The sequence below is a fragment of the Nansenia antarctica genome (genome assembly GCF_963989245.1).
Source record: "Nansenia antarctica genome assembly, chromosome: 5".
Classification (NCBI taxonomy): Eukaryota; Metazoa; Chordata; class Actinopteri; order Argentiniformes; family Microstomatidae; genus Nansenia; species Nansenia antarctica.
Genome location: NC_137690.1, coordinates 7,421,405 through 7,444,180, shown reverse-complemented (window position 1 = coordinate 7,444,180; position 22,776 = coordinate 7,421,405). Strand labels below are relative to the sequence as shown.

The following is a 22,776-nucleotide window of genomic DNA, read 5'->3' as shown; positions in this document are numbered from 1 at the left end:
TGTCTGCAGCTCTGCGAGCTGCATTGTGACACCCGCAGCGCCAGCAGGAGTCTGAGGGGACCCTGTTGTTTCCTGTGCCGCCGAACCGATGACGCCTTTCAGCTCCAAACGCATTAATTCAGTAAAACTCTGAGGGATTGGCTGGGTGAGAGAGAGAGGGAGGAAGGGGGGGGGGGGGGGGGCAGGGCAGAGAGAGGGAGAGGTGGAGAGGGGGGACGTGGAGAGGGAGAGGGGGAGGGGGAGGGGGAGGGGGAGGGGGGGGGGGAGCAGGAGGCAGAGCTGATGAATGTGGCTGGTGTGACTAACACAAACACACAGCAGCGGAAGAGACGTTGTGTAACTCTCAACTGTCCTCAATTAAAACAGCTTATAGAATAGGACTTGGGGAAAGCGTGCGCGCGCACACACACACACACACACGCACCCCCCCTCACACACACACTTCACTGTGACTGACTTGGGTGTACAAAGGTCCACAACCTGAACAACTTTGCAGTCGTGTTGTTGCCGGGGGCCTAACAGAGAGACTGGGTTTCGGGGGGGGGGGGGCCCCGTCTCAAACCGACCGGGTCTGCCTACTAATGTGGGCGGCTGTATGGAGCTGACGCCACCAGAGATTAGGGGGGGGGGGGGGGGGGCGCGGGCGCGGGGCGGACGGTGACAGCTTGAAGGCTCTTTTCTTCCTGCCTCCACGCCTCCTCCTCCAGGGGCCGGGCCAGGGCTCCGGGTCATTTTCCATTCCAATCAGGGAGGGACGCTCTGGCCGTCCTGCAAAATTAAACACTCACCCAGCCAGCCAGCCAGCCAGGGAGGGAGCAGGGCGTGGGCACACACACAGACACGGAGCAGGCACACACACACACACAGAGCGTACATCACACACACACACACAGAGCAGACACCACACACACACACACACACAGACAGGGTCGTGCGGGCCAGCCTTGAGCAGAATAGGGAGCGGGGGGGGGGGGGGGGGGACCTTACCCTCAGCCATGGCATGCTTTCTCTGCCAGCACCCCAGGGTCGAGGGTGGGGGCCATCCGTTCCTCCTCCTCCTCCTCCTCCTCCTCCTCTCCCACCCCCTCCATCCACCCTCCCTCCCTCCCCTCCTAATGGCCTCCGACCAGGGGTGATTATTATGGGGGGGAGAGAAGCCTCCTATTGAGAGGCCTTGCCTGGCTGCCAGTGTCAGTGCTGCCCTCTCTGACCACGGGCTGGCAGCTCAGCCTGGCTGCAGGAAACAAAAACCCTGCACGGGAGAGGGGGGGGGGCCTCCTGGACTTGGAGGGACGTTAGCTTAGCATACGGCAACGTAGAGGGTCTTTATCAAGGCCTAGATGTCAGTTTAGATGTTCTATGTTGTATTTAGTTTATGTTTGCGCATACATAATGTATGGATGATGTTTTGTATTATATACTGTGTGTGCATGTATATGTAGATAGATAGATACAAATGAGGTATAGATTATGTAGGATTTTTCCTTTGTAGTAGAGTGTGTCTAAGCTCTTTCTGAGTGATCCACGATGCGATGTTTGTGTTGTTCAATTGCTGTATTCTTGTGTGAGTGACACTCCACACCCACACTTAACTCTCTATCTGGACTACGGCCAATATAAACAGTACCAACAGGAGTAACAACAATCATCACACAGGTACATTCCTGAGACTTCGTAGACTGAGCCAGGTACATGTCAGACCTGCCAGACGCTGATTTCAGATAAACATAATATCTGGAAAGGAGATGGTGGTAAACTGACCTACAGACAGGCTCTTTTGTTTTTGTTGTATAACAAAAGAAGTGCTTTGGATTTTGTCGTAGTCCTATTGTTCAACTGAATTCGTTTTTCTCAAGCGACAACACATTTTTGGCTGTCAGGGCAACTGAATATATTCAATCTGAGTGAATCACCTGATTGGCCAAACACTTGGTTCCGATGCCCCCCCCCCAACCCCCCTCAGTGGAGGCAGACCAAAGAAGCGTACTTCTTTCTCGCTCCCGCCTCAGGTCGTAGTAGTAGAAGCTACATCTACATCTAGACAGACACAAAGTGTGGTTCTAAGACCGACCAGTCTAGGAGGAGAGTGAGCCGTGTCAAATTAGGAGCAACCTCTCATTACTGCTGCTACTACCCCTGTCAGACCTGGGCCTGCAGGAGCAACACACACACACACACACACACACACACACACACACACACACACACAGATGTCTGCAACCCTGACAGCCCTAATTTACACACTCACACTCGCTTTTCTTCAACTCTCTCCCCCTTTCTTCCCTATTCCCCCATTCTCTCTCTCTCTCTGTCTCTCTCTCTGTGTCTCTCTCTCTCTCTCTCTCTGTCTCTCTCTCTCTCTCTCTCTCTCTCTCTCTCTCTCTCTCTCGCGTCTAATTTTACAAACAGCCTTCTTCTGACCTCTTTTAATTTGCTCTTTCTCTCCCGCCGCTCTCTCTCTTCCGTTTCCTCACCGGGACCAAACAATCCCCATCTCATTTATTTTTTGAGGACAGAATATGTACATGTGTTAATGGGAAAGCCGAATCAAATTAACTATAATTAGTCAAACTGGAGAGAGGAGCCGCGCGGCGGCAAGGGCGGCTGGGAGGACGTCTCCCTAGCACGGGAGTCTTGTTCAACGCTGTCTGTCTACCCTGGCCACACACACACACACACACACACACACACACACACACACACACCTAGCCCCCCTCACCCACCCAACCCACCCACCCACCACAGCTCCAGTCATCCCCCTCCTCGTTTTTTTTTGACACACGTCACACTCACTTCAAAGCGCCCGAACAGCGATTGCATGTGGCAAGCAAAACACAACCCAGACACACACACACACACACACACACACACAACAATTCCTGTTGTGACAGATTTTCCCACAAACCAGCGTGTGAATTTCACGAGCGGCAAAACCCGACTCTTCTAATCTCCTCAGAGAGACGTTAACACACGTCTTATGAGAGGACGGGTAATGGGCTCGGACAGACAACGAAAGCACAGACACGGAGAGAGGGAACGCTTAGAGGATAGTGTGTGTGTGTGTGTGGGGGGGGGGGGGGATGGTAGATTGAAAAGATGATTTTGATTTGAGACAGCAAGCATAGGACTGCTAGGCCTTTGAGGCCCAGTGACAATGGAGGGTGTGTGTGTGAGTGTGTGTGTGTGTGTGCGACTGACCTGCGTGCTGCAGGAGCATCTTGGCGATGTCCGTGTGTCCGTTGAGCAGCGCGTCATGCAGGGGGCTGACTCCGCCCACCTGGCTGTTCAGGTGAGGGGCGGGGCAGTGGCGCAGCAGGGCCTCCACGCACGCGCTGCTGCCATGGTTACAGGCTTCATGCAGGGGAGTCCAGCCTGCATGGTCTGAGGGATAACACACACACACACACACACGTCATTAAAATAATATTGACATTAGTATCAGTATTTAAAAACATGACAAACAATATGATAACTTGAGGAAAATATAATCACATCAAGACACCGATTAGACAAGCATGAACGCACACCGACACACCGTTAATATCCTCCCACCCTCTAATTCCCAAAACTCAAACCTTCTCCGTCAATATATGTCATTTAGCTTCACTTCTTTACAAAAACACAGAAAGTTCTCTCTCTCTCTTTATCTATATAAATGGTCTAAAACAGCAAACTAAGCCCCTCTGAATCTATATTATTTGTGGAAGCGGTGTAGCAGTATCCCATGAATATGTAGCGCAGGCAAAACTCAGTGTTTTCCGTCTCAGAGAGGGGAGAGGCCTTGGCCCGTGGGACAGAGTTATGCTCTGTGTCACCGCGGTATGAAGACTAAACTCAAACTACTCCAATTCCTCTAGTTTTCCTCTCCCATCCCTTCAATTCTGTCCCGTCCATTCGCCATCCCGTATCTCGCCTCCCTCCCTCCCTCCCTCCCTCCCTCCTTCCCTCACCCCAGTCGATTTTGTGTTAGACGGCGGTTAAGAATAAGGAAAAAACAATTCCAACAACATTAGCGTATACATAAAGCCACTTACAGGAACTAGAGAGGAGGCGTTACAACGATTACATGTGCCCTAAAAGGGTAAAAAACAGCTGTGGTAAATATCAGAGGGTTGTGCGCTTCGCTTGGCAAAGTGGCTATAAATCTATAGCCTCCGAACCCCCTCCCCCCCCCCCCTGCGCCTCCCAGACACACCCTGCGCATTTTAGCTAAAAGGTTACACCGACGATGACGCATACACTCTTTTCTTCCCTCGCTTTCTTCCCTCGCCCCCCCGACGTTAAATCGGCACCTCAGCGCCCTAAAAAGTGAACGTGGTGGGAGAGAGGGAAGAGCGAGGGGGGAAGAGAGAGAGAGACCGGGGGGAGAGCAGGGGTGAGGAGACCTACCTTTTACGTTGACATCAGTCCCAGGAAGGGCCAGGACGTGCTGCAGAGTCTCTACCTGGTTCCTCTTGCAGGCTCTGTGCATCAGCGTCTCTCCTTCGCCACGGACGGAGAGAACGGACAGAAGGAGAGAGAGGAGAAAAGAAAGAGAGAGAGAGAGAGAGAAACCAAAATTAGGGTGTGTCCTGGCGTCCGCGGCGTCCCTCGTACGGTGCACACACCAATAACGTGCTGGAGAAAATGTCCCCAACGACCCCCCCCCCCCAAAAAAAAAAAAAAACTTGACCTAAAAAAATAAAAAGCGAAAAGAAAACCGAGGACCCTCCAATGAGAGAAAGCGATTTAAGGAGGAGATGAGAAAGGGGGAGACCCCCTAACCGCCACCCCCCCCACCAAAAAAAAAGAACGGAAAAAAAAAACATCTCAAAGATGGGCTCCTCTCCTCCTCCTCCTCCTCCTTCTCTGTCTCCTCTTTTTTGGGGGGGACGGAATGAATTTCCACACCAAAGCCCCACAAAGTTAATAACGGACAGGCGTGTGTGTGTGTGTGTGTGTGTCTCCGTATAAAGCGCCTTCCTGTCTTCCTGTGTCCGGTATTGTTCCAGTAGAGGAAGTTATGGTACAGAGCCCAAGCACAAAGCCTCCAACAGGATTGTTCACACACCCAGGGTTCAAAAGCTCCGCTGGGCATTACCCCATGTACCACGTGGTATTTAATCAGCAAACTACAACACACGGCCACAAAAGTCTCTGAAGGCTTTTATTTACATTTTCCACCCCCCCGATGCCCCCTTCCTCTCTCTCCCCCCTCCCCCTTGCTCTCTTTTTGATACAATATTAAATCAGGAATACATTAGGAGGGCCAATAGCCCCTCTGTTCATGTGTGGCTGAACTTCAGAGGAGAGGGGAGAGGCCAAGCATGAGTGGCTCTGTGCTCGCCAGGATAACACACCACTGCAAAGCCCTTAGTAAACGCTTTACTAGCTCTCCACAGGACGCCTGCCTGCCTGCCTGCCTGCCTGCCTGCCTGTCTGCCTGCCTGTCAGACAGCCGGGCAGGCAGGCAGGCGGGCAGGCAGGCAGACAGACGGGCGGGCAGGCAGGCAGGCAGACAGACAGACAGACAGGCAGGCAGACAGGCAGGCAGGCAGGCGGGCAGACAGACAGGAGGGCAGACAGACAGACAGCCGGACAGACAGACAGGCGGGCAGACAGCCAGTCTATCTGTCTGCCTGCCTGCTCGCCTGCCAGCCCGGTTGCCAGTCTGTTTACCAGCCCACAGAGAGACTTCACTCCAGTACTAGTAGATCAGACCAGGGGAGAGCATGGGCAGAGAGGGAAGAGAGAAGGAAAAAAGGAAAGAGATGGAGATGGGAAAAGAGAAAGGATAATGAGGGAGGGAGAAAAGCAGAGAGAAGGAGAAGAAAGAATGGGAGGAGAGAGAAAACGACAGAGAGAAAGATGTGTAGCAAGAGAGGGCAAATTCTTGCTGTCTTTCACACCGTTGAACAGAGAGATATAAGAAGTGCCCTTTCCCATTCAACTTCAAGAGCCCTTTCTTCTTGCCGGTGTCTTTAAGGCGACATAAGACGCGTTCAATGTCATTCACACCAGGTTGAAGGGCAGGAAAATGGAAAAAACAGAGATGCTGTTTATCCATAGTTTCCGTAAACGGCTCCATGTATTTTTCTTGAACCCGCAAAAGCTTTGTTTGGTACCTCAGTCGGTGCTTTACAGCAGCTCTGTGATGTCATGTGACCCGAAAGGCACGCCCTGCTTTCTGCGCTACCGCTCCGTGTGCCCAAACTCTCTAACCTGCACTGGGAGAACACTTCAACACTGCACTTGAAACAACATGGCGGACACAAGCTGTTTCTAAATGGCTACGACGGCTAATGTCATAAGCCAGATCTTTATGTTCTGAAAAACAACTAAATCTGACCAAAAACAACCATTGAATATGCCTCCACTGAGGGGGGTTGGGGGGGGGGGGGGGGGGGGGCATCGGAACCAAGTGTTTGGCCAATCAGGTGATTCACTCAGATTGAATATATTCAGTTGCCCTGACAGCCAAAAATGTGTTGTCGCTTGAGAAAAACGAATTGAATATTGTAATCCAATACCCCACCCCACAAAGAAAACAATTACAAACAGACTAAAAATGACACATTAAAACCTGAAACAACAAACAAACAACCCATTCTCCAATGGAGTCAAAGCCCTTAAAACGACTTGTTCGGCACAGTGGCAGGTCAGCGTTCCGCACGGCAGCGTTCACCCACGCAGTCCGTTCCCGCCATTACCGGGTCTCTAAAAAACGCAGTGATTAAACCCCCATTCCACAGCCCTCCGTGTGTACACATCCTCGCAAATGCCAGGCCCAATCCACGCACTGTTAAATCACTTTAATGGCTTCAATTTGGACACAACGCCTCCATTATAAAGGGGTAATTGCATGCTCAGCATTTACAAGCACGGAAAGGATAAACCTGTCTGTCGTCTTCTATAAATCCCCCCCCAACCCCCCCCTCCGTGCCCCACCGTTTTCTCTCTTTAGTAGGAAAAAAGTTAAATTAATGTGTTGCTCTTTATTTCACCACGCCTCTCGCTTTGTCTCTCTCTCTCCCTCCCTCTCTCTCTCTCTCTCTCTCTCCACTCCAGGTAAGTGTCGTTTGGCAAGGTGGTTCCCCAAACGCCGCTTGGCAAACCGATCCAATAACAACATTATTTGTTTGGATGGTGGGGCCAAGTATCCGTGCGGGGGGGGGCTAACAGGAGCTAACAGCCGCGGTGGAGGCTGGGAGCGGCTGAGAGGCTCATTGTGACACGTGGAACGGAATGAGGAACGGTGTCAGACGCGTTCCGTGTTAGAAGATAAGATACTTCCTCACTTCCTCACGCCGTGGATCACAATGGGCCAGTCCTCCGTTTTCTTCCTCCTCCGCCGGCCTCCCCTGTGACTGTAGCTGCTGCTGCTGGTGTTGCAGACTACCCTGCAGATAGCCCATACCCAGAACGCTGCAGTGTGACAAGTAGGATATGATATATAAATATATATATATACACACACCTGCTGTATTTCATATACATAACTTTCACCATGGAGATTGTGGAGGCTGTCAGGATGAAGATAGACCAGACAGACACACACACACACACACACACACACACACACACACACACACACACACCACCTTCCCAGAGCCCAAAGCCCTCTCAGCTGCTTGAGGGGAGCAGTGGCCGTGAAGCTGCTGATACGCTGAATAGAAAAGTAGCACATAGGAGAGCAAGCTGAGATGTATGTGTGTGTGTGCGTGTGTGTGGCATGTGCGTGCGTCAGAGAGAGAGAGAGAGAGAGAGAGAGTAGGGGGGAAAGAGCAAGAGGGGAGGATGTGCCGATGGTTCATCAAAAATTAATGCCAACCACATCGGTATAGAGATCACGTAGTGGAAAAACAACACATGCGAACAGCCTTGAGTCTCCTGCCTCTGCCCTCCCTCCCTCCCTCCCTCCTCCCTCCCTCACTCCAGCGAGGGCCTTTCTGATCAGGTGGAGTGGGGAGATATGAGCACCGACACCTTGGAGAGTTCACGCAGAGTGCCAAGCCTCTAATTGCAGGAAGTTACACACAGTCTCTCTCTTCTCTCAGCTCGGTCCTAACTGATGCCTTTATCATTCTTAAACTGGAGGGAGGGCACAGGGCCGGGGTGTGTACCTGTGTGTGTTTGTTGGTGTGTGTACCTGTGTTTTGTTTGTTGGTGTGTACACCTGTGTGTGTTTATTGATGTGTGTAGTGTACGTGTGTGTACTTGTGTGTTTATTGGTGTGTGTGTATACATACATATGTGTGTGTTTGTTAGGGATGCTCCGATTTATCGGCCACCGATTTAAATCGGCCGATTTCACTCCAAATGACTCGATCGGTGATCGGCAAAAATGGCCGATCGCAAAAACCGTTTTTTTTTTTTTTTTTTCCTGGGGAAGACAGATAACTGAACAGAAAACATAGGAGGACGTAACAGTATGTAAACCACGAAGGCCACGTTTATGATGTCTTTTATACAGCCATATCGACTGACTTGGGCTTCAGGCCCTAACTGGGTGATAGGCCAGACCTTTACTATGCCATAAAAATGGGTCTGCGTTTGCTTGGTGCCTAATGGATCAAAACTTTTGTCTAAAAAGCAAAAAATATGTAGGCTATCCAGTCAGTAGGCCTACAGTTATGTATTTAAAAAAAAATCGGTATCGGTTGATCTTGAGGAAAAAAATCGGTGATCGGTATCGGCCCCAAAAATCCAGATCGGAGCATCCCTAGTGTTTGTTGGTGTGTACACCAGGGTTTCCGTTAACCGGTAATTACCGGTCTTTGTCCGGTAACATTTGTTGAAGTCCGACAAACTGAAAACTCGTCGGACAAAATGTCCGGTGAAAATAATCACCACCATTCTCAGCTGAGCACCAAACACACACACACCCACACACACCCACTGCCCGAGAGAGAAGGACCCGCCCCCTCCAGCCAGCCTATAGGCTAACCAAAGGGGGCGGGTCCTTCTCTCTCGGGCAGTGCCGCGCGTGCACGAGTGTGTGTGTGTCCGGTGCCCAGCTGAAAATGGTGGCCCGAAGCGGAAAGCCTTATCTTTATCGCACAATAACAAGGATAACAAACGAAACGGACAACATTTACACTAAGACAGTGTGCGAATTAAATCACGGTGTGCGGGGGAGCCCAGGGATTCAAGCAACAAAAAGAAAATCTCCTGACGGAAAAAAAAGTTCTGGCCAAATCGGGGCAGGTGGCTTTCCGCACGCGTGCGATGTTCCGTTCTACGTTCTAATGCTTTGACTTTTCTTTCGAAAAATGTGAATACATTTCCGCGTTGTCGAAAATCAATGACACATCGCTAGTCAACTAACACGGCTTGTTTTATGAGCCTGCTAACAATGTAAAGTAGTGTTGTAAGATGGAGACAAACTTCAGCTATATGATCTAACAGCCGGTCTTCAGGACGACATACAGACCCGTATGAGCTTACAGGGCTATCCCCTAAGTATGATTTGACAGGCAGCTAAACGAAAATGCCTTCCCAACCAGCGAGACCTGGGGGGTGTTCCATCAACGTCGCCAAAGGGAAACCTAGGCCCACTTCGCCAAGTCCCGCGAGACTCTTAAAAAGATCCAGGCATATCTTGATAGATCTCGCGAGACTTGTCAAAACAAGCCCAGACTTTCCTCCAGCGACGTCGATGGAACACCCCCCTGGTTATAGAAATGACGTTGTTTTATTGATAAAAAAAATTAAAAAGGGTAAAACTGGAAAGAGAAAATTGAAAACTCACATTAATCCCAAACAATTTAACAAACTTCAGTTAACGTAATGTGGAGTCCGTTCATTGATCGATGCTGTCTGTTCAGTTCCCAGTGAGGCGCCCGTTCAGCGCTGGACATAATGGCATAGCGCGCATGCGAATCATGTTATATTATTATATAGCTCGCATCTAATCGTATCGGATGAGAAATAGACATTAAATGGCATATATAGGCCGCTACACAACAGTAATCACCGCGACAAACAGCTATATTAGATTTGGAGAAAAAAAAATATGATTTTGAAAAAAAATTTTTTTATTATATTTTAATATGATGACCGGAATAATTCACGTTTGTCCGGTAAATCGAAATCTTCCCGGACACGATGTCCGGCGGCAAATTTTTCTAACGGAAACCCTGGTGTACACCTATGTACACTTGTGTGTGTTTGTTGGTGTGTACGTGTGTTTATTGGTGTGTGTGTGTACCTATGTGTGTGTTTTTTTTTTTTTCATAGCATTAGCCTAATTCCCATCGTTTCAGTCTCCTTCGCTTATCTACGTTTTAAAACCACTGAAGAAGAAGGAAAAAAAGAAAAACAATATGGAAACAGACAGAAATAATAAGCACAGTGTGGAATTTCAATGAGGACGCTGGAAGCGCGCTTAAAGGAGCATGTGAACTCAGGAAAAGAAGCGATGGCGTTTGAATTCCCCCTCCGACCACATGCGGTAGAGATGTGTCCGACACCGACACGTCTGTCCAGGTGACTGAAGGGCTGTGCTAGCATATGCTAATCAATCGCCGGACACAAACATTACGCGCCGTTCATTAAGCTCAAACTGATGACGGGGGGGGCGATCGCGCGTTCGATAGCGATGACCTAGTTCTGTACATCAGTACGTACACAGTCGAGGAGGTCTTGCGGATGTGCAGCTTATAGCGCTGTGTGTGTGTGTGTGTGTCTTACCTGCTGCGTTGACTCTGTGCAGACCTCTGGGGACGTTCTCCTTCCCCGGGCCTGTTCCGTTATCGAGAGCGCCGCTCGGCATTCTGGGTAGAGACAGGAGGCAGGGGAGTCAGAGGTTTTTCTCTCTGACACAGTCAACAACAACCATCACACCCATCAGGTCCCAGAAGCACTCCGCTGTTCTCATAGACGAGACGCTGTGTTCACAATGATGCTCAGTGCATTACAGGACCATCATATATCATATAACATAATATGGTCCTGAACATAACAACCACTATCAACACTAAGCTATGGAGTGCCCTCTTTAAGTTCATGTTTTAAAGCTTTATTGCTTTATTTATTATCTTCATTTGGCATTCATTTGGCTTACAAAACACAAAATACACCATAATAATAATATTTCTTTACAAAAGTGTACATTAACGCAGTAAGTCCCATACTCCAGAGCAGTGTGTGATCAGCTTGATGACCACCATGACAATCAAACAGTCACAGCCTCAATAAGGACCCCCCCTGGCCTGGATAAGGACCCCCCCCCCCCCCTACGGTATCTCCATCTCTCCTACATCTAACAACGTTCCCTTCAGAGACTTCATAAACGTCACCTTTCCTTCCTCTGTAGCGGTTCCTCTCCCACTTAGTGAATAAAACACAAACAGAGAATCCGATTGGGGGAGGGAGGGGGGGGGGATCATATTAGGAGGAATAAATAAAGAAGACTTGTGAGTGTAGATTCTTCAAAGCTACAGAACGCTAATAGCTGTGCGCTGTCAGTACGCCTGTGTGTGGGTATAGGAGATCTGCCTGCAGGACGTCTGACGTGGGTTTGACAGAGTGTGTGTGTGTGTGTGTGTGTGTGTGTGACAGTGAAGGGGAGAGCCATGCTTGCTACAGGCAAGCCGCTTGTTCCCTGGTAATTGGGTTGTTCAGAACTCAGGAAGAATCTCCCAGCAGTGGGAGAGGAACACGCGTCCTGTCACGTAGCTTGTTATTAGCAGGGACAAGTCTGTGAAGAGATGTGGGGGGAGAGGGAGAGAGAGTGTGTGTGTGTGTGTGTGTGTGACTGTGTGCGTGTGTGAGAGAGACAGTGTGTGTCTGTGTGACTGACAGAAAGAGAGAGAGAGAGAGAGGGAGAGAGAGTGTGTGTGTGTGCGTGTGTGAGAGAGACAGTGTGTGTCTGTGTGACTGACAGAAAGAGAGAGAGGGAGAGAGAGTGTGTGTGTGTGCGTGTGTGACTGTGTGCGTGTGTGAGAGAGACAGTGTGTGTCTGTGTGACTGACAGAAAGAGAGAGAGAGAGAGAGAGTGTGTGTGTGTGACTGTGTGTGCGTGCGCGCGACAGAAAGAGAGAGAGTGTGTGTGTGTGTGTGTGTGTGTGAGAGAGACAGTGTCTGTGTGTGTGCGTGACAGAAAGAGAGAGTAGAGGTAGAGAGGGAGAGAGAGAGAGAGATGGGAGGAAGCAAGAGAGAGAGCGAGGGAGGCTCTCATCTAATCTCACTTAACCCATAAGTCCCATTTTCACATTAGCTGGCAATAGACTCCGCTTGGCAGGCCTCCCCTCTGCCATCCCCCTGTGGTCCACCTTAGGGGACCGGCATTCTGTCACTCTGGCCTCACTATCATCTCATGGCCTGGGGGCATTGAGCGCTGACACACACCAACCAGCACAGAAACACACGTGTGAAACCCATACCGCATGCACCAGGGGAAGCTGGCGGAGGTAGAAATCATAGAACGGGGCTCATTGTAATGCATGGAATGAGGATTGACCATTGCTAATTTAATGCCTGCCACACACACTCACACACACACACACCACTCCCTCCCTCCCTCCCTCGAATCCCAACACAAAGGCGGGCAAACACAATTTTCTCATCTCTCGAAAATGACATCGCGTTTCGTGTTTAATTGCGTTCAACAACAGATGAACTGTTTTCCCTTCCCCCCCCCCCACCCCCATCCCCATCTCCAATGATCCCCAGCTCCGGAGTTGTTTAATTGAAGGGTTGGGAGGAGGAGAAGTGATCCACTGCGGTACAGTTAGCTCTCTGTGCGTGCCGGGGCGGGCGCGACACACACAGCGTAATGACAGGACCTAAACAGGCTGAAACAGAAAAGCAATAAGCTGTGCTTGATTAAGCCAGCGGGAGGAAACACGGCTTCAATTATGGAGGGACTCCCGCCAGCGCCGCCAGCCTGCCTGCCAGCCAGCAGCCCGGGTCTGGGTCTGGGTCTGGACCGCTGCCCTGACAAGGCAAGGCAAGCTGGCCGCCCACCGCCGCCCACCGCCGCCGCCACCACAGGAAGACGGGGAGACAGACTACAGATGAAACGCCTCAGCCGAGTCGTCACACGCTCGCTAGGCTAACTGACAGCTCACGCTACCACAGGAAAGGGGAAGGAAGGGCAGCACTTTACGAAAGGGACCCGAGTGTAAACGGTATAGAATAGTATAATATACGGGGTTGTAAGGGATTTATTAACTAGCTATAAACCGTTTATGCACCCCTTTATGAAGGAGATCTGAATGTAAAGTGGTACCAGAAGAAGAAGAAGAAGTCAATAAAAGGACACTTTTTTTCTCCCTCTCCCTCTAATGTATCTGGCATTCATTGTAAAAAAATAAATACAAATACGTGGTTTGATTTTTGAAAATATGTGAAGGAACTGACACCAGCCAGTGTTTTGACCAACCAGTTGTCATTTTTCAGTTGTTTACATTCTGAAACTACAGATTGTAAAGCTTTCAAATGATGTGTTATACATTGAAATCGGAAAAAAGGTCGAAGACCAGGGTCGGAGTGGGTCTCATTTTCAGCTCTGGAGTTTCATGCCTCAGACCGGCCCACTTTAGTTCACAACCGATTACAGTATATTACAATTAAAATACAGTATAATTACAACCTTGGTATTTTAGTCTGTAATAGCGGACTCACTGTTCTCTACAGTCTTCTCTACATTTACAGGATGCTATGTCATGGGTTTGCTTCATTGTTCCCACGCTGGTACAACAGCTCACCTGTGCCTTCTACTGTGATAGCAGCAATCCTTTGCTGGACACCACTAGGGTGACCAGGTCCCAACAAATCAAATGTGGGACAAGGAGTATGTTTGTGTGGGACAATGTGGGCCCGGACTGAACTTTAGGTACCCCTGGTAGCATCCGCCCCCCCTGTCTATCCAATTAAAAAAATATATAGGCTATGCGTTTCCATTCTGTTTGGTTTATTCAGTAGCATCCAATAATAGACTATGCAGATAAAAACTTAACAAATATATAACAAATATATTTTATTTGAATGTGAACCTCACAATAAAGTATCTGTATGGAGCAGAAAGTGAAGTCAAAGTGCAGTATCAATTTAGTAGGCTATATAAATAAAGAAAAGTAGCCTGACAGTGTTAGGCCATCTACAGGCCTATCTAGTTAGCTAACTTGCCTCCCATTTGCAACACAAATGCATTGACATAGCTGTCAAGGCTAACGCGCGCACACACTAGAGGAAAACATAAAACACAACTCTGCACTCATTCAGACAATGACAGTGATAAGAGCTGGTCAAAGGATAAACCAATTGCCCAAGTAATTTTTCAGTGGTTTACATAGCCTGAAACTACAGATTGTAAGCTTTCACATGATGTGTCATACATTGAAATCGGAAAAGAATCGAAGACGACACAAGTATTTGAATGTTGGTGCACCTCAGACAGCGACTGGGAGAAAAATCACTCTGCTGCAGCAACAAACGCTGCTAACAGCTAGCGGCTAACAGTGGTACATCGCTACGAACGTAACTACGTTTTTATAACATCACACAACATGCTGAGAACATGAACATGCTAAAAACACATAAATAGATGAACACACAGTCCTTGGTTTTGAACACGTCCTAAAACAAAAGTATGTTTACAAGTAAAGTGGTTGCTTACCAGTATGTTCAGTACGAGAACAGTGAATCCAATCCAGAAATTATAAGTATGTAGTGATCGTTAAACTGTTGTTTATTATATCGAGTGGGTACTTTAAAACTTCAAGTTGGTGTTATGAAAAAATACAAAAACTAGATGTTGTTGACAATTTCACTTTACGAGCCCTTTGAGTCAACGGGTGGTTCGCACATTCAGCCAGCTCCCTATATCCACGTGGGGCCGTTGTCATGGGAACATGAATGCTGTTTCCTGATAGGCTGAAGACGTTCTATAGAATCTGGACGTTTTGCTGCAACTGAACGTGTCGGCGCTTGGTTGCGGCGCTTATGGACAGTGGCCGAATGGCACCGGCCCAGCCGCCCAGAACGGTATCGGCTTGCAAGTACTACCACGACTGAACACCGGCCCAGACCGGCCCAAAACCAGACCGGCCCACCGGGAAATCTCCAGATCCTCCCGATTAGCCACCCCGGGCCTGTCGAAGACGATATACGTATTTGATTGTTGGTACGCCTCAAACGGAGAAACTCACTCTGCTCAAAATACAACAACAAAGGCTGCTAACAGCTAGCGGCTAACAATGGCACATGATTCGCTACAAACGTCTAACTGCCTTTTTATAACATCACAACATGCTGATAGAACATAAACATGCTAAAAAACACATAACTACACATAATTAGATGATCACATAGTCCTTGCTTTACAAGTACTTAGTGATCCTTAAACTGTTGTTTATTATATCGAGTGGGTACTTCAAAACTTCAAGTTCTGTATTACGTAAAAAAAACGAAAACGAAAACCAGATTTTGTTTACAGAAAAAACGTTCACTTTCGAGCCTTTCATGTTTGCGGGTGGTTTACCATTACATCGGATTGCGTCACATTATGTGATTGCTCTTGTATACAGACAGACTGGTGTGAGGAGAGGATAGTTAGTGTGTGTGTGTGTGTGTGTGTGTGTGTGTGTGTGTGTGTACACCCGAGAGGAGGGGAGAGGGGAGGCTGTAGCTGGTCAGTGAGTGAACTCTGAGTGAGTGAGCCCTGGTATGAACCCCCTCCCCCCTCCCCAGCGTCGCCTGCCCATCTCCACGCCAACAGCGCAGCAGCTGCATTGGTAGGGGGTGCGGGCAGAGGTGAGGGAGGGTAAGGGGCTAGCTGTCTGTCTGTCTGCCTGTCCAGATCAGGCTAGCCGCGGGGCTCCACCCTCCTCCCTGCACCTCTCCTGTCAGCTCTCATCCAGACTGACGTGACGAGCCACAGGCATGCCCAGCGATGCCATCCCACTCTGACCTCAACTAGACCCCTGTGTGTCTGGGTCTTCCCCCCCCCCCACCCTCTCTCTCTCTCTCTCTCCTCCCCACCGCTCCATCCCTCTCTCCCTCCCTCATATGCCCCCATGCCCGCACCCCTCTTAATTCCCACACCAGGTGTTCATTTTCCATCTTCCATCCCTCTTTTTTTTTAACCTCACTCTCCTCCCTCCCTCCCTCCACTTCTTCTCCCCCTCCCCACACGTGTATCTGCTCCCAACAGCTCTCTGCCCCCCCCCCCTAAGGGAGGATGGCTGGCTGGGCTGTGTGGCAACACTCCTCTCTGTGTAGTCTGACTGAGGGCAGAGGTCCCCCAGAGGGGCGGCAGACAGACAGAGAGGTAAACAAACAGACAGACACCCCCACACACACACACACACACGTAGACAGACAGTGTAGAAACATCTGACAGACAGAAGGACAGTGCTCACCCTGACCCAGAGCCCTGGCTGGTCCAGCTGTGGGAGGTGGGGGGGTCAGTGGCGGGCCGTGGAGCCCTGCTGTCTGCCTGGGGGTCCCTGGGTCCACCTGGCCTGCGCCCACATAACCTCCCCAGGGCAGGCAGGTAGGAGGACACCTGTCAGAACGAACGAACACACATACACAGTGAGGCTGAGAGGGTGAGGAGGAGGAGAGAGATAGGGTCTCTGTAGTGTGGTTGGTTGTGTGTGTGTGTGTGTGTGTACAGGGAGGATGATGACATACAGAGCTACCAGCTGTGTGAGACCCAGGCGTTGCATTATAGTCTGATCACATTGCAATAGCTGCCCTGTCTCTGGAAGAGATTCAAAACATCATACTCATTCACTTCATCTATATAATACACCACATCTATATAATACACTTACTACATCTATATAATACACCACACCTATATAATTCACCACACCATATATAATAGACCACACCACTGATTCACTACATCTATATAATACACCATACCACAGATTCACTACACCTATAAAACACACCATACCACTGATTCATTACTGCATGAATATCTGCATGAAATCATTGACAACAAACCTACAAATGTGGAAGACCAACACAGCAGCCATCATCAAGAAGGCACAACAGCGGCTCTACTTCCTGAGAGTCCTCAGGAAATACCACCTCAAACAGGAGCTGCTTGTGACCTTCTACCGCTGCACAGTGGAGAGCATCCTCACCTACTGCATCTGCGTGTGGTTCTCCAGCTGCACAGCCGCAGAGAGGAAAGCGCTACAGAGAGTCGTGAGATCGGCCCAGAAGATCATCGGCGCCCCCCTCCCCTCTCTGGAAGAGCTGTACAACACACGCTGCCTCAGGAAGGCCTCCAAGATCTCCAGAGACCCATCCCACCCTGGGAACGAACACTTTGTTCGGCTGCCCTCGGGCAGGCGGTTCAGGACCATGTCCGCAAGGACAAATAGACTGAAGCTCAGCTTCTACCCCAGGGCCATTCAGGCCCTGAACACAGCAAAGACCTAGGTTCTAGGCCCTGGACAATCTAGACAATTTGATGGCAGCTACTAGATTGTAATCAAGTGCAATACTGAAACACAACTGTGAACATTTCAAACCTGCAAACTGCGACACTTTAAATGAATGTGCAATAACACTATGTGCAATATATGACAACCCTCTGGTACATAAGGTTCAGAGATAGGAACCTTCTTGTTTTTAGTATTCTTTTTTCCTAGCACCAGGGAAGCCCCCCCTCCCAAATTTCGTTGTATGGTACCTGTACTGTATTAATGACAATAAAGACCATTCATTCATTCATTCATTCATTCATTCAAATGTTGTGTCGTTTCATTGTGCTTGCTTGTTGTTTTTAATGACACTACACCATTCATTTAGTAATAGCCTGCTCAGGGACTACAGATGCACATTAGCTCATGAGCTAACCCTGGCACATTTACATTGATGTGGAAACTGATTTGTTGATTAATGTGCACTGTCCCTGGTAAATAAATAAATAAATAAAATCAAACAAATGTCTGATGGAATGTTCCGCTGGCCCTCTCAACCCCTTCCATGTCCCCCTAGCACTGCTTTGTGGCGCTAGGAAACAGTGGAGGTAGAAACCGGAGGCCGGGCTCACTGTAAGGCATGGAACGGAATAAGGAACGGTATAAAACACACATTTCATACCATTCCTCATTCCATAGATCACAATGAGCCCGTCCTCCGATTTCTAGCCCCACCAGCCTCCCAGTCCCCTGGTAGAAAGTCACAGCCGCCGTAAAGTGTACGTCGAGCAGGAGGCGTGTTCACGGTGCGTACCATCTTCAGCAGCGAGAGGGGTTCCGTTCCCACGATGACGCCGTTCCGGCAGCACACGTTCCTGAAGATGGCGTCGGCCGTGACCAGACGCAGCCTGGTGGAGGAAATGCTGGTAACCAGGTCCCTGAGGACGTCAGGTGGCAGGTCTGGAGGAGGAGGGAGAACGCACAAGCGGAATGACGATAACGAACCATTCCACTCTAGGACACAGAAAAAGTGCAAAATAGCTTTATACTGGCTTATCCTGATGTGATTTTGAACAAGGAAACCACTGGGTGGTAGAACGCACATATCTAGGAAAAGTCATGATAGGAGGGTCCTGAAATTTGATCGAGTGCAAAGTACTTTTTTTTATTCCTCACAGGGTCAAATGACCCCACCCACAGCCGTTCTAGTGTTACAACACATGGACGTTATCCACTCTGGCCATCTCTAGCACAGAGTAATCAGTCTGTGGCTGCAGTACCGTACCCTGGCAGAGGATGGCGATGTGCTCGGCCAGGTCCTCCAGGCCCTTGGCCACCAGGCTGTGGTTGAGGCGGCTGCGCTCCTGACACCAGTACTCCACCACCACGGACAGCGTGTCCTGGAGGTTCATCCGCAGCTCCCGTCTTCTGGCCCTGTCCACCGCCTCTTCCTGCAGGAGACGACACAGGTGAGGTTGACCCCCACAGGTGAGGCTGACCCCCAGGCTGACCCCCCCCCCCCCCCCTCCCCAAGATGAGGATTGGTGACACCCCGCCTCCCCCAAGGTGAAGTTTGGTGACCTCCAGGTGAGGGTTGGTGACCCCCCCCCAGGTGAATTTGGTGACCTCCAGGTGAGGGTTGGTGACCCCCTCTCCCCCTAGGTGAAGTTTGGTGACCCCCCCCCCCTCCCCCAAGGTGAAGTTTGGTGACCTCCAGGTGAGGTTTGGTGACGTGACCCCCCCCCCCCCCCCCTCCAGGTGAGGCTGGACCCAGGTGTACCTGACAGGTGGACAGTTCCCACTCCGAGGCCTGGACCAGGAGCTCTGATAGCTGCAGGACGGGCCTGGAGCCCAGCGTGGAACGCTCCCACATGTTCCAGAAGGTTCCCAAGAGGACGGACGGCCGCGAGCCCCCCGTCTCTCTGAGAAGACAGAGGTGAACACGGGTTAGGGGTCAACAGTGCTGTTTTCATGGAGTGCTGTTTTGATTACAAATACTACCTAAATGTAAGAGAGCTTAATAATAAAATAACTTTTATTTGTATAGCGCTTTTACGTTGCAGCTCAAAGTGCGCCAATCATTATATAATCATAATTTATACGGTCATTATTTAGTCATTTAAAAGCAATATTATGAATGAACCACTCGGATTCAAAGTCAAAAAGGAAGGAAAACGATTTCCTGCATTACACAAATATTTTTTACTTATTAATAACAACTCTCAATGGGTAAATGTGTACAAGATATGTCTGGGTCTAAAATACAGTACGTGTTATGACTTGATAGGGATACTTACTACCATAGAGCATGGGAGAAATCGGAGGACAGGCTCATTGTAATACATGGAATGAAATGCATTACAATAGGCCCGTCCTCCGTTTTCTACCTCCGCCAGACTCCCACAGCCTCCACAGAGTAGGTAGTTAAGTAGCGCTAACCGTACCTGGTGTTCGCTGAGTGAATCTCACTCTGGAAAAGCTTGAGTGCGAATGCCTGCAGGTCGCCATGGAAACGGAGCAGGTCTGGGGAGGCGGGGCTAGGGAGTGAGTGACAGGTGGACTGGCTGCCCATGCAGTGCCTGGTGATAAGAGACCCAGAGAGGAGGATGGGTAAAAAAAAGAGAGGAGGATGGGTAAGAATCTGAGGAGGACATGCAGATACAGATATAGAACAGTGGTCATTATTTGACTGCACACCATAAACACTGGTGATGCCATTTCATTGGCTTGACTCCACACGTCACACCCAAATCCAATCATTCCTAACAATGGTAAGCCTATGGCATACAATATTAGGCCAGATATTGGTACTATAGCAAGCTCAGGGTGATGAGTAAAATGCAATATGTATGTGTTGGAATGTCTAACACAATTAACACTTAATCAGCCATGAGGTAAAAAAACAGTTGTATATCTTTGCACTCAATCAAATTTCAGGACCCTCCTTTCATGACTTTTCCTAAATATGTGTGTCCTACCACCCAGTATCCTTACATTTTCAAAATCACATCAGGATAAGCTAATATAATGCTATTTTGCAGTTTTTCTGTGTAGGAAGCAGGCCAATTTACAAGCGGACAACTAGTGGTCGTTGTGTGTAAATAGCAGGTAGAGCATTGTAAACGATTTGACCCCCGAGGCGGCTCTTTTAGTAGGTAAAAAAGGCACGGCTGTTCTAGTGTTAAATATGATGTTTGTTTATGGCACAGGGGACAACGCCACAGGCTGTAGGGTTTATGAGGAGCTCAGGTGATGAGTAGAGTAGAGGGTGTACCTGACGGAGGTCTGGAGGAAGGGCCAGAGTCCTTTCTTGCATTCAGGGCACTGCAGCGCCTGTGTGAAGTAGCTGACCATGCTTTGGATACCCCAGGGAGGGTTGCATTGGAACATCGTATGGAGAATGTTCCGGAAGGTGGACAGGAAGTACGGCGTAGCCTCACCCTGAACAGAGAAGATCTGTTTTAGAATGTCATTTATAACATTGATGTTAACATAAGAGGCAAGATAGGCATGAATTATAATATTTCAATTCACCACATACAGTACAGGCCAAAAGTTTGGACACACCTTCTCATTCAATGTGTTTCCTTTATTTTCATGACTATTTACATTGTAGATTCTCACTGAAGGCATTAAAACTATGAATGAACACATGTGGAATGATGTACTTAACAAAAAAGTGTGAAATAACTCAAAATATGTCTTAGATTTTAGATTCCTCAAAGTAGCTACCCTTTGCTTTTTTGTTGTTAATAAAATAAAAAATGTTTGTTGTTAATAAAATATATAATAATAATATTAAATGTATATATATATAATAACATTATTATTAACACATATTATTATTATATATGTTATTAACAACAAAAAAGCAAAGGGTGGCTACATTGAGGAATCTAAAATAAAAAACATATTTACAGTTATTTCACACTTTATTGTTAAATACATAATTCCTATGTGTTCATTCATAGTTTTGATGCCTTCAGTGAGAATCTACAATGTACCAAATAGTCATGAAAATAAAGGAAACACATTGAATGAGAAGGTGTGTCCAAACTTTTGGCCTGTACTGTACAATGATCGAATCGTAATGTATAATCATTGTATTGAAATAGTATGCAACAACAGACTCCCACTCTGAGCACAAACATTAATTTGTGACAGCAGCTGGTGAAACCGGGAACAAGTCGGCAGCCGATCAAATCTTCAGACTTTTATTAAGAAAAATCTAAATAGATTCCAACCTTGTTGAAAATCAATGACACACTCGCTAGTCAACTAACAAAGCTTGTTTTGTGAGCCTGCTAACAATGTAAAGTAGTGTTATAGTTAACTAGGTAGTAGTGGGGATTACTCATTGCAATATTTTGGCTTGACTAGCGAGTGTCTCATTGATTTCTTTCAATTTTTCCGAATCGAAGTCAAAGTCGGAACAATTTGATTGGTTGGCGACTTGTGCCTGGTTTGGGCCAGCTGTCAGAGCTGTCCCATTAAGCCCCCAGGGCTGGTTTGAAGGGGGGAGAGGGAGGAGGGAAGAGGGGAGCCAGTCAGGCTGGTCTAACCTGCAGAGCATGCTGCAGCAGGGACTGGATGTTTGTCACTGGTGGAAGCTTCCCTGGCTTGAGAGAGCCCAGGATCTCATCCAAGGCCCCCGACCACAAACCACAGTCTATGAGAGACTGTACATTACACACTCCAACGATCTGTGGGGGAGGGAGGGGGGGGAAAGAGAGATTACCAGTAAAAAGGTGGCACTTGTTCTTATCGAAAGTTGTACAGTTTTCACTTCACTTGTACTTATTGCAAGTCACTTTGGATAAAAGCGTCTACTAAATGACTTTAAAAATGTAAAAATGTGGATGAAAAGAAGCAATGGAAAAGGAGAAGAGGAGGGTAATGAGTAGAAGGCTCGTGTGTGTCAGAGGATGATGAGGTCATCCTGGTTATTGTCACTTATTGGCTACTTGAATATGGAGTACAGGAATTTTAAAAAAAAGAAGAAAAAAATAAGAAGAAAAGAACTATGAGCGTTAATAAATGGCAATCTTAGTGAAGTCCACTCGGGGAAGGCATTGACAAGACAGCGGCGGGTACGCTTAATAGGTCTGCCAATCACGTCTCCCCCAACCCCGTGACAGCATTGGTTAAATCAGGTGACCCGGATATGATGCGTCCTTGCACCAACTGTCACCTTAAAGCGAAGCACCTGACATAAAAGGAAATTGAATGACCTGATCTGCTAGACGAAACGCATGCTCATTTTACAGTTGCGAGATCCATGTATGGCGGGGGGGGGGCGTATTAAAAGTGTGCTCTGGGCAGCTCTTACGTACCTGACAGCGTGTCTCGGGAACACTGGAGCTGCGGAACTCCAGGAAGAGTTCGGCAAAACTGTTCTTCCCTTGCT

The 22,776-nt window shown here is 48.5% G+C and overlaps 1 protein-coding gene across 1 annotated transcript in view; it reads right to left on the bottom strand.

Moving 5' to 3' along the window:
* slf1 (SMC5-SMC6 complex localization factor 1) overlaps window positions 1-22,776 on the bottom strand; it is a gene marked incomplete at both ends in the record, with an annotated part of 51,709 nt that overhangs the window by 15,676 nt on the left and 13,257 nt on the right. The window contains 11 exons of the mRNA XM_080531309.1: window positions 3,199-3,381; window positions 4,390-4,482; window positions 10,672-10,754; window positions 16,347-16,492; window positions 18,184-18,329; window positions 18,655-18,820; window positions 19,150-19,291; window positions 19,814-19,948; window positions 20,644-20,810; window positions 21,932-22,072; window positions 22,703-22,774. Coding sequence (XP_080387435.1) covers window positions 3,199-3,381; window positions 4,390-4,482; window positions 10,672-10,754; window positions 16,347-16,492; window positions 18,184-18,329; window positions 18,655-18,820; window positions 19,150-19,291; window positions 19,814-19,948; window positions 20,644-20,810; window positions 21,932-22,072; window positions 22,703-22,774 — 1,474 coding nt within the window. The remainder of the gene's footprint in view (window positions 1-3,198; window positions 3,382-4,389; window positions 4,483-10,671; window positions 10,755-16,346; window positions 16,493-18,183; window positions 18,330-18,654; window positions 18,821-19,149; window positions 19,292-19,813; window positions 19,949-20,643; window positions 20,811-21,931; window positions 22,073-22,702; window positions 22,775-22,776) is intronic.